At 38.5% G+C, this 12,138-nt stretch overlaps 2 protein-coding genes across 4 annotated transcripts in view; both read left to right on the top strand.

Annotated features, from left to right (window-relative positions):
• The window catches only part of evi5l (ecotropic viral integration site 5 like), a 31,393-nt gene extending 26,633 nt beyond the window's left edge, over window positions 1-4,760 (top strand). For both annotated transcript variants that reach the window (XM_026303289.2, XM_026303287.2), the window contains one exon: window positions 713-4,760. In XM_026303289.2, the coding sequence (XP_026159074.1) occupies window positions 713-1,030 (318 nt within the window). In that variant the 3' untranslated portion in view covers window positions 1,031-4,760. The remainder of the gene's footprint in view (window positions 1-712) is intronic.
• An 825-nt stretch (window positions 4,761-5,585) lies between these two features.
• LOC113128448 (zinc finger protein Gfi-1b-like) lies at window positions 5,586-12,083 on the top strand. Of its 2 annotated transcripts, XM_026303790.1 has the most exons (6): window positions 5,586-5,930; window positions 8,722-9,014; window positions 9,156-9,403; window positions 10,643-10,768; window positions 10,850-11,015; window positions 11,610-12,083. In XM_026303790.1, exons 2-6 carry the CDS (start codon window positions 8,753-8,755, stop codon window positions 11,786-11,788), a joined length of 981 nt encoding a protein of 326 aa, XP_026159575.1. In that variant the 5' UTR covers window positions 5,586-5,930; window positions 8,722-8,752; the 3' UTR covers window positions 11,789-12,083. The 2 variants fall into 2 exon arrangements, with proteins under 2 accessions (XP_026159575.1, XP_026159576.1); XM_026303791.1 differs by lacking the exon at window positions 5,586-5,930 and having other exon boundaries at window positions 8,712-9,014.
• The last annotated feature ends 55 nt before the right edge of the window (window positions 12,084-12,138 follow it).

Raw genomic sequence — 12,138 nt, 5'->3', positions numbered from 1 at the left:
TAATCAGAAGAAAGATGAACGACAGCAAATGATCAGAAACATGCAACGCTCTATTTATTTATTTTTTGTTTGCTTGTTAATGTTAATGTTGTTCTCACATCCGACATGGCAGTCAGGTGGGGAACCTCTAGTGCTCTGATTTAGTTGTAAATACCCCACCCTGGTTGTTCAACCTCTAAAGGGTGAGCAGGATACACGAGTGGGTTTCACAGGTTGCTTTTTTTTTTCTTTTTTTTTTTCACACCCAACAACCTGTTAAAAATATTCCCATCACCTGACATTTGTTAACATAATGGTAGACATGAAGTTAACTCAATCAATATAAAATTACGTTTCCCCTTACTGTGTTAAATAAAACGCATTGCTCTTTATTAAAAAAACAGTAAAGGGACCAAACTGTTGAACTTCTTCAAATGTCACAGAGCTGTAGTTTAATTTGAAATAATTTTATGTGTAGCTGTCAGAAATACTCACCAGAGCACCAAATGTATTCTATCTGTCATTTAAACTATTTTCTCCAGCTACTGCACATTCTTTTACTATTTGAGCATTTTCACAACTGTTTTAAAAAGTAATATTTGCACACTTTTTTTTTTTTTTTTTAAAGTCCAGATCTTCCTGATTTCTACAGGATGAAATACTACAAATACTACTGAAATACACACACAAACTGTAGCACCCACTAAATTAAAACCTTATTCTCTATATTCAGATCAGGCAGTTGCGAGGACAGAAGCCGGCCCCTACCTCCAGGCTGAGCAGTGGGGGCGGAAGTACCAACTACCCGGATCTCTGTCTAGCCAGCCCCGCGTCTGCCGAGGTTGACTACCTGAGCTCAGACGAGGACCTCCTCCCCAGCCCACTGCCTCCCAGTGCCCTCTACCCCACCCTGTCAAGCCCGTGTCACCCATCCGCCCGCCTTGACAGTGAAGGCAGCACAGACAGCGAGGCGGAGGAGCGGGTGAGGACACACCCAGACCCACAGCAGCTATACAGCAGCATGGTGTGTGCCGAGGCACTGGACAACTGAGAACTCGGGGGGTGAGAAGATTTCATTGGATTTCTTTGACCTTAAGAGACACTGGACCTCTAAAGGACAGGACTGCTGTTGTAATCCAGGACTATATTATCCAGTCCAGCGCTCATCCTTGACCTTTGTTTACCTTTTACTTGATGCAGACATGGTGACATTGACTGAACCTCTGATAGTCACTCTCAGTTGTCTCCGCTCCTCTTACTGTTCCCACATTGTCCAGTCCTTGACGGAGGTCTTAGGGAGCCTCCTCCTTGTTCCCATGTGTAACTGCCCTGGAAACTCTCCTTCAAAATACATCCATCCAAACATAAACATACATGAAACTGACTGAAAGCAGAGCAGCCAGATGTTGCTGCTCGCTGCTCGAGATCAACCATCGGACCTGAATCTGTGACCATGAGAGTGAATTATGGGTAGCCAAAAAAAAAAAAAAAAAAAACATCTCCTGTAGCCTGTAGCCTCTGTCAGTTCAGTACATCTTTATCCTCTCTTTTCACCTTTTTATGTCTCACTTGATAAACACGCACATCAACGTTCACTGCCTTCGGAAAAAATCCTCCACCATCAATTCACCTCTGTGCAGAACAACAGTGTGTTAACAAAATGTCCAAATGCTTATGAGTCTGAGCAGGAAAAGTGCAGTGTAGAAATGTGTACTCATCAAACTATTGGTATATCACAAGGGGATAATATTGATTAATGAAATTGATTAATTAAATTATAATATTGATTAATGAATCATAAACACTTCAACATACTGAATATATATGTGTTGTCTCTGTGTCTTGGAGATGACAAGAAGGCAAAAGAGATTATACGACAGCTCATGTCAAAATATCATAACTCACAAAAAAGGAAGAAACTCAATATTGCCAAATATTTAGTTTACTTTTGTCTAAGTATTTATATGTTGTAATTTATTTCTTTTTTTTTAATATGTATATCTATCTATATGAACCTATCAGAGTATAGAGATACCACCAGAGGCCAAACTTTCTCCAGCATCCTTTGTGCCAACTAATCGTCTGTTACAAGTTTACTGCGACTTTACTGCAACGTTGAGTGTTTCAGAGATGGAGAATGTGCTGCTATGATTCTGGATTCACTTCTTCCTGTTTTCTGTCTTTAATCTTTGCGAGATGAACATGCAGCCTCCTGTTACAGTAACTCTTCTGTGGATTAGGTTGAAAACTCCTGTGCAGACTGATCAAAACATCATCCCTACCCTTATCTTCTCAGTGTTCATCAGTGATTGGAACCATTTGGTTTACTTCCAAACCAAACACTAACTTTTTAGTTGTGTGTTAATGTTACAGATTTTTGGAAATACATTTATTTGCTTTCCTGCTACCCACTGGACGTGAAAATCCAAACCACTGTCGAGCTCCATCTGGGCAACAGCGTGGCGGACAGGGGGTTTATAAAGCTGGATTTTTTTTTCTTGGTTGGGCACAGTTACTTCCTGCGCATTACCAAGAAAAAGTACAGCAAGTACTTGATCCAACCTCTTGTTAAACCCCAACTTCTTTTGGGGTTTAACTGCTTCTCCCTGTTTCCAGTTGTTTAGCTAAGATTACAAACTTAGTGGTGGAAACAAGTGGTGTTGGTCCTTTGATCTAACCAGATGAGTGTATTTCCTAAAATGTCAAACTATTCCTTTAATTCTCAACACAACAAAGAAAAAATGCTGCGTCACTAGTTCATGAGATAATATCATGTTTTGACAGCTCAAAGTGCAACATGTGGTCAGCAAGGGAGAGGGAAGTAGTTCGTATGTGAGGGGAGAGTGAGCGTGGGTGGGGGGAAAATATTTTGCATATAAAACATTAATATATTCTGTGAGATGTATGGAGACATATGGAATATAAAGTCTGACCAAAAGTATATAAATGAGATTTAAGCTTAAAAGTATCACTGTCGGTCAAGTCTTACTAAAGGTTATGAGTGTGTGTCGTCAAACAGGGTGTCGTATGTAGAGCAATGGTCTCTGCTTTTTGCACTGCAGAGTAGAAATCTGCTTTGGATGAATGGATTCATAATGGGATCATTTCTTCAGATGGGCCTTGATGTGATCTAAGTACTATGCTCCATCCTAACTTAGCTTCCTTATGTCTCAGATGGATGTTGGAAGAGTTTCTCTAAATGCCCCCTTTTTGCTCCTCAGTGCTTGTGTTTTTCTGCAATACAAATGAAACGATAAGAAAGAGCATTATTGCCATCCTCTCAGAAATAAGGAAACTGGATCTTCCTTTTAATGGCCATCAAACGGCTGAAGAGGATGTTGGTTTGCCCACCGTACTGTTGCAAATAACAGCTTTTTATTGGTCGTCTGTAGCAACTGAAATCTCTACACTGAGATCAGTGTTTGGATATCGACAGGGCAAATAAATGTTGTACACATGAGTTGGGTTGTTTCTCATAGTTCTCATTATGTACAGGATGTAGACTGGGATCTGTTCTGTTGAGCATTTAGGCCTTTAAATATTTAATTTGTCATAACTGTCTGACTTTCTCTCTTTTATTAAATCAGACCCACTTTACAATAAATACTTTGGCCCACAATAGGTGTTCAGTCTATTTACGTTCTGTCATTACCTCACACCTTTCAGGAAACCTACTGGATATCATTTGGAAGATGTAACATTTGATCATGAGTTCAGTATTACTACAGGAATGGTTTTGAACAAGTGCAAATGCTGAAAATTGGAAAAGGTGTTTTTGTTCTGAGTTTGGAAGTTGGCGTATCAATACATGTGACAAAACAGGTGGCAAACTTACTGATGACAGGTTATTGATGCACATGAAACATGTAGCCTAAACATCAGTGACCAAAAACATCAGGCCTGCGTGGAGCGATGAGCAGACTAACACTCCTCATCGCTCCACGAAATAAGCATAAATGTCATGTTTTCCTCATGTTTTCAGCAGCGTGTTTCATCATTTAAGGTTTCATTGGTGCGTTTAATTACATCACTCTGCGGCGCCTTCCTCTTCCACAGTGGTTTAATGGCACAGGACTGAAGAATTAGACCAATAATTCACCTGGTTTCCTAGAAATTCTGTTAAAATTTGTGCCACATTTGGATGGAAATCTTCTCTATGCTTTATTGAAACACAGCAATGCATCATTTCATGATTTGTTTGAAGATGCTCTAAACATATGATCTGCTCTTTTAAAGCATGTTTCCAACAAATCTCTGAGTCTGTCTTATTAACACACATTTACTGTTACTAACTGCAGGTGTGGTGAAATCTACCACAGCTGATATCTTTAGGGTTAGAACTGTTGGATTTCAGTCCAAAATCAACTTACAATTTACAAAATCAACCGTGATCTGGACCAGATCAACATATCTGTACCCTGCTGATCAATGATTGTGCTCTTTTCTCACCACTGTCTAAATACAAACCCTCTCTCCTGTGAAGAAACATTTTGTTATGCTTGTAAATTACCTTTGAGAATGGTACCAGCTGTCATGCCTAACATTATTTTTGTAAGGGCCAGAATCAGTACTTTGGCTTCTCCTGCTAGCAGCATTACATGAGATGATAATGGTTAATGTGCCATATGTCGATAGATTCAAATGACTCTTTTGACAAGAGTTTCATTGCCACCTCAGCCCATCATTAAACAGCCATGTCATGTAAAGTACAGTACAGTTAAAATGATCACAGATTTACCCTGAGACTCCTGAAACACCCACCATGTATCCCCTGATTTAAAGCAGGAAATGAGATGATGCAGTGATAAATGCGTTTTTCTCTCCCAGATTCAGTTCATCCTGGTTAGTCTGGTGCAGGACTTCTCAGATTTATGTGATGTATGTGACAGCCATTTGATATCCACAGCATCATACAGGAACCCTGTCTGCCTCCTCTCTTCCTCTTCTGCACTTCAGCTGATGTTGTTATCAAATATATTAAATGACAGTAAAGACTATATCAACTCTAGTATGATGGGGACATACATTTCAGTGTTCTGTACCCATGAATGATACAAAATAAACATTGACATTACACCTTTGCAAAAGTCTGATTGTGTTGTTGTTTGTCTATTACCTGTTGATTATATTATATTTGCTCATCTTTAATCTTCTGATGTTCATGCCTGCACCCCCCCCCCCTCAGGTCCAGGTGAACAGGAGCAGGGTCCACCAGTTCTCCACAAGTTGAAACCTGGCTCTGGTATATTGTAGGTCTTCTTACTTCTGTTTGTGCTTATGAGGACTGTGTTATATTAGGTTTGAGCTACAGAGGCAACGCCTGTTGTGTTGTTTATATGTGTTGACAATAATGTAGAATAGTTAGATTAAAAACAATTTGAAAGGATGGAACATTTTCACTGGCCTAGACATTTTACATTTCCTCTTTCTCATTAATTCATGTTGAATTTTTTCATTGTTAATGAAGGAATGTACTGTTGCATCAGGGAGCTTCTTTTGCCCTCAATGGTCTATTTTGAAACACGACTGTGTCAACATAGTATGTCAAAACGTTCTGAAGAATTTTCAGCACAGTAGTCCACCCTCTTCCTCTCACATCAGTTCATCTACTGCTGTGTTCAGCTGGTGCGCCAATGCAACATATCCACACTGCACAAACTTTACGTGAGTGTGTGCAGTGCTTGGGTTTGTGTGTGAGGAAGCAGTGTGGTTAACATGTCGGCTCAGAGGTGTCAGAGCTTAAACACTTCCTCGTCCTGCATTAGTCTGGTCACGCCGAGCTGCAGCCAACATCAGGGGGCTCCTGGTCCAACTCAGAGCAGGCTGACTTCACATGTGACATGCTGAGCTCACATGGTCGCGCTTCACCGTGTACAAAACTCATTTCAGTGAAATCATCAGTGTGAAGCTTGTGTGTGACATTAAGAAGCACTAAGGGAATGTAAAATCTGGTGAGTCTTTGCATATGTTTCTTATGAAAACTTTATTTTCTAGTTAAACAAGAGCGATCGCACCTTAGTTTGAGTTTGTTGACATTTATTTTTCCCTCTTTTCAAATGATTTTTAAAAATGTGTATATTGGACCGTTTGGCCACCGTAGAGGTTTTTGTCTGTTCTTGCTTAGACATGAATATGCTGCTAAACAAACAGTCACCTACAACCCGTTGTGTTAACTTATTTCAGAAGTACTGATCTGTATTTGACAACTCAAATATGTCAATTGTCCTTAATTCACTGTTTAGGAATTAAGAGAATAACAACCTAGTGTTGGATCTGTCTCCATGTGGCCATGTGGGTCATTGCCTTAATTGTTTCCTGTAATATTTTAGATATTTCATGTTGAGATGTATAAAATACATTAAGTCAGTAAGTTATATCATCTTATTGTGACTTTTATTGTTAATAAAACATTTACTTATGAGATATTACTAAAGCAGCTGAAAGGAAAGTAAAAGAAAGAAGATACTGAAGCTGTCAAATTTCTTGCAACACCTTCTTCTGCAAATACACTGACCCTGATACTTTTACCACATTTTACAGTTTCTGCTCATACTTTAAATGCTTTTCTTCATACATTTATACTTTAAATTAAAAAAGTAGAAGAAATCACGAAGCAAATCCAATTTGTACCTAAAACATTTCACATAGAGCTGCAGAAAGTTTTATTTACTGATTCAATAATCATCCTTCTGATGATGATTGGTCAAAATTGTTGCTCATTTGTAGTCATGTCATCCTTCTGAACTAAACAATGTGAATAACAAAGATGAGCATATAAAGAAGTGTGCGGATGAAATAAGTAAATGAATGCATGTCATCGCACAGATCCTCATCAGTGATTATGAATTAGCTCCTAAAATCTATATTTATTCCAGTAATAGCAGCTTCATTTTTAGTATTTAGTATTAAGAAAATCCAAAAATATGACAGTGAATTGGTGTCACAAAACTTTGAGGTTTTAAGTCTTAAGTCCTGCTCTTCAATTCAGTTCAGTTCGATTTGTATAGCACCAAATCACAATACAATCATCTCAAGGCACTTTACAAAAACCAAAAACAAAACCCAACAAATCCTTTATGAGCAGCACTAGGCGACAGTAGAAAGGAAAAACTCTTTAGCGGAAGAAACCTCCAGCTGAACCGGGCTCAGTTCGGTCTCACAAGCCTACAAGCCTACAGATTTATCACATGATTCTCAGGTTGGAAACCACATTGCTAAGTGAATTAATCTAAAATAGTTCAAACTACCTCCACTGTGGCCAGCTACAACAATAAAATGTCATTTAAATATTGTAATATCACTAATGGCAGTCTTTTAATGTAATATATTAGTTTGTAGCAGCAGAATGGACATTTTTCTTTTATTTTTTGATACGTAAAGTACCTTTTGCTGATAATACTCTACTGTATTTTCTAAGCTCCTTATGCACACATGCATGTAAACATAAAAACATGTAATAAAAGGTCCACGATAAGTCCACGATCCCGTGGTCGCCCCATAAACACTGAAATAATGTGCTGTTCTCTGTTTTATGTTTGATACATAAATCAAGAACACCAACGTTAAGGTTGGTGCTCATTATAGTTTCTTTGGTGTGGGGGATTGTGTGTGAGCTGTGGTAATCTTGTCATTTATGTACTCACCCCACATAAGCCTCTTATAGGTGATCTGAGAACCATTATTTTGTAAAAGCAAATAGAGTGAAAAGTTGTCTTTTCTACAGAGGGAAAAACTTGCGTGTTTAAAAAGAAAACTTTTTTTTTTTTTGGCCATGTGGTCTGACGCCTGCATGTAAATGAAAGAAATGTGTCATGAAATGTGTTGCAAGTGATATATTTGCATTTGCAGTCATTGCTTTATCCTTTCTGGGCTACTATAGGAACATGGAGGCACAACAAGGCTGCCTCCGTGAAACGAGACCCGCTCTATGTAGATTTGAAATGCTCATTAAGAAAATGAAACAGTTCGTTGATTTTCTGGTGATTAGTCACTAATGACAACATATTAATGAACACTATATTTCATTTCTGCCAATATGTCGCTCTCGGTATGACACAATGAAACTTTAAGTGCAAAGTGATTTCAGTTTGGCTGGTAAATGTATTAAAAATTAGAGATAATCACACAGAAAAAAAACACAGAAAGCTGGATGAGGAAAACCTCTAGTCCACACAGTGTTATACAGGACAAAGATTCAACTTTCAGCCAGACAACAACTTCACACATATGACAAAACCCACTCGAACCCCTGTGAACAATCTGTGGAGTCCTACGTAAAGTCTAATGCATCTACACAACATATATTTAAAATGTAACTGTAATAGCACAATGTGCAAAAAGTGAAATGTCAAAATACATCCAGAAACAGCTTTAAAGATTATTACAATGTAAAATGTTGTGAACATAAATGTTGTGCTTAACAGTAGCAACAAATCTAGACTATATGATTAGTGTGTATGTGTCTATTTATACAGACTGAAATAAACTATAAATACACAGATCTGCTGCCCTCTTTTGGGCATAAATATCAATTTCAGTAATTTAAGTCCCTCCCTTTAGTTACAATGGATCACAAAATATCCATATTACAAATAATAAAAATAACTGATTTTATTATGTATATGTAACCAGAAGATTCAGATTAAGAAAATGTGAATGAATCAGCTGTGACAACAAGCAGTTGTGCTGAATCCAACTCAACACATATTTTTATTTTTACTTTATAAATCATTTTGATTTCAGCTGCAGAGCAGACCTTTCTTCATTCTGAGCGATGCCTCGTTCTTTCTTGGTGAAGCGAGGAGGGCTGCACCACCTTCGGACCGCAGCAAGAAGTCCCAGCCCTGGATCGAACCTGGTACCGTTCAGCCAGCTAGAAAAAAAGATGGGGTCCTGGGACACATCCTTGGAGTACTGCACAGCAGAAACGCCAGATAATAAGCCAGTGTCCGTCACATTATTAAATCAGGACCTTCCTCCTTCCAATTACTCTAGTGGAAGTGGGAACCATCAGCCACAGAATCCCAAATCCTATGGTGAGTTTTTTAATGGTTCTTTGTTTTGACAGACTTTTAATACAAAACACTTCCTAAATAACGTTTAGCAAAATTACTCACAATAAGCAACAATGACGGTTCAGTGAGGAGGGAAGAAGCTTATCTGCCTGTTATTCTTAGACTGTAGACCTGCTGAACCCCTGAGGACCGTCAGTCCAATCAACACCTCTAGTCCCATGGACAAAGTCATCACTCACCTTATCGCACCATCTCAATGTTCCCGGCCTCTTGTGAGCCCAGGATATCCGGACAAACTCTCCGTGGGGCTGGGAGACTTGACTCAGCACCCTCAGATCCTGAGGGAGACCAGGAGCAGCGGCTGCTCGAAGATCAGCGCTCTGAAGCAGGAGTGCCCACTCTGTAGCAAAGTATGGCATCCAGAAAATTTGTCCTAAAGACAAACAACAACTCTGATGGGTTAGGACAACCTGCAACTTCATGGTTTCTGTTTTATGTCAAGAAAACTGCCTCAATGAAAACGTTAATATAAGAGTTTGTAGTATATAACAGCATCATATAAATAAAGTATATTGAAATATACAAGATAGAAATTAAAACAACATATACCACCTTTAAAAGTACTAAAACACTCACTAACGGAAACCATCGGCTGACATGGTAGCGCTGTGCTTAGCTAACACCAGCATGATGACTGTGTATCATATTATTTAGCAGTAAAAAGTATAGCTAGGGCTGACTGAATGTCATTTACATGTACATTACAAATACATTTACACAAGTACTGTACCTTACAAATTTAATTTATTTAATTTTCTGTTACTTCATATTTTGGCTGAACTACAATTCAAAGGAAAGTATTGGGCTTTTTTCAGAATTAGATTAAAAATACAGACAATAAAAGTTTACTCATCCCTGTTTGGACATACCCACCAGTATGTGAAGTATTCATATCATAAGTACATGAGGTATTTAACTTTAGCTGCACCAGCTGCAACATTAAAGTGATGAACACACTAATCATGAATCAAAAAATATAAGGCACGTTCATGTGAAATGTGCCATTGGCTACTTTAAATTTAAGACTTCAGATGCATTTAGCTACTAATACTTTTGTACTTTTACTTGAATCAAGACTTTTACTTAGAGTATTTTTAAACAGTGATATTTATTACATAAGGAATCTGAGTACTTTTTCTACCACAGATTAGTTTTGCAGATTGTAAGTATTGGACAACTTTAAATGCTGAGCTGATGATGCTACACTAATACAACTGAAATGAAAATGGACCTTAAAGAGCCAAAGATTCAACATCTGAGTGTTAAGCTGCTTCGGGGAATCTATGACAGAGTTGTGACCTTTCTGAAGTGAGGAGATAAGAGAAGGGAGTGGTTTCAGTAAAACGCACTCTGCAAAAATGTGGGGATTTTGTTAACATGGCTATTATATTATATTATATTATATTATATTATATTATATTATATATTTATGATCTGCAGAGATTATAGTTCTAAGAAGTCTATATTTTTCATATCTTGTTTTCTGGCTCTTTCTATAGTTAGTTTCCATCTCACTCCCTCTCTCCTGACGTCTACAGTGGCCTGTATAGTTTTCTCAGTGTTAAACTGTGTTTATTTCGTCTTTGCAGATATTTTCATGTCTGTCTAGTTTGAAGACTCACATATGCAAAAGTCATGGAAGCAGAGCACCTCTGTCAGCAACGCACATCAAGTCCAGCAGGACAAGTACTAATCAGTCACCATGCAGTAGCAAGGTCAGCATCGCTTTTCTTTTTCTATTCAATTCTATCTTGTGCATGTGGTGTGTTTACACTCCTGAATCCCTGTTGTTTTAGGAGCGGACATTTGGCTGTACAGTGTGTGGAAAAGTCTTCAAGCGCTCCTCCACCCTGTCCACTCACCTGCTCATACATTCAGACACCCGGCCGTATCCCTGCCAGTACTGTGGCAAACGCTTCCACCAGAAGTCTGACATGAAGAAACACACCTTCATACACACTGGTGGGTTTACATATACCCTTTGGTTGCAAATGTCACAGTCCACAGCTTGACATGATTCATATAAAATTATTATTCCAAACTGCAAATTCCTTTCCCTTCACTAAAGCTCCCAGCATATGCACATATCCCAGCCTTGCATGGCTCAGTATTATCTGCAACCCGGACTAATTCTTACAGTGTTTTTAGGGTTTTTTAACCATATTGCTGTGAAACTACACTTTGATGGATTTTTTACCTTCAGACAGAAGAACGGTTCATGTCTCCACATGTTTAGGGTCTTTATGTCAAGCTAACCAGCTGTCCAGTAATTTCATATTTACCATACAGACATACAGAGATATATCAATCTTCCTGTTAAATCTCAGTTAGCAAAATGTGTAATGTCACAATTCCTTTATTTCCTTTATTTAACACCTCAAATATGAGGCTTTTCCTAAATGTCTTTGTGTTTGAAGTGTTGGTTGGAAAAACAAGTAATTGATGATTTTTAACTCAGTTACAAAAGGTCATATTTTCAATAAAACGCAGCATTTGTTAAATCTGTACAGTTTGACATCTGACGTATTCAAAGATTGTGCTGTGTTTGTGTGGCAGGAGAGAAGCCCCATGTGTGTCAGATATGTGGGAAGGCGTTCAGCCAGAGCTCCAACCTTATCACCCACAGCCGTAAACACAGGGACGACCGGCCCTACCGCTGCCCCCGCTGCTTCTACAGCTTCCAGCACAAAGTGGACCTGCGGCAGCACCAGGAGCACCTCTGCGCCTACTGCTGACAACTCTTTCAGTAACACAATCAGAACAGTAAGCGACTGTGACCGTGTTGTTCTTCTGACCAAGTCTTACTTTTTAATCAGATGCTGTAGCAGCTTATATTTTGGATTCGACTGTCTTTAAGGCGGTGATGTAGGTGGGCTTCAGTGGATCTAAGCCCCTACTCCCTCTGTTCACACTTGACTACATAACATCTTTAATATTAAAGTAATGTAATATACTCTGGAAGGTTACTATGGATTTTCCTAAGTAGTGTACTTAAGTATAAATTAAAATATAAATAAAAGTGACTTGTGATTTGCGTGAGTATTTCTAACATTATACATCTGCTGCACCGACATTCAGAAGCAAA

This window comes from Mastacembelus armatus, chromosome 1 (genome assembly GCF_900324485.2).
Source record: "Mastacembelus armatus chromosome 1, fMasArm1.2, whole genome shotgun sequence".
In the NCBI taxonomy this organism is placed as follows: domain Eukaryota; kingdom Metazoa; phylum Chordata; class Actinopteri; order Synbranchiformes; family Mastacembelidae; genus Mastacembelus; species Mastacembelus armatus.
The sequence above is the reverse complement of the archived record's forward strand: the minus strand, read 5'-3'. Positions and strand labels throughout refer to the sequence as shown.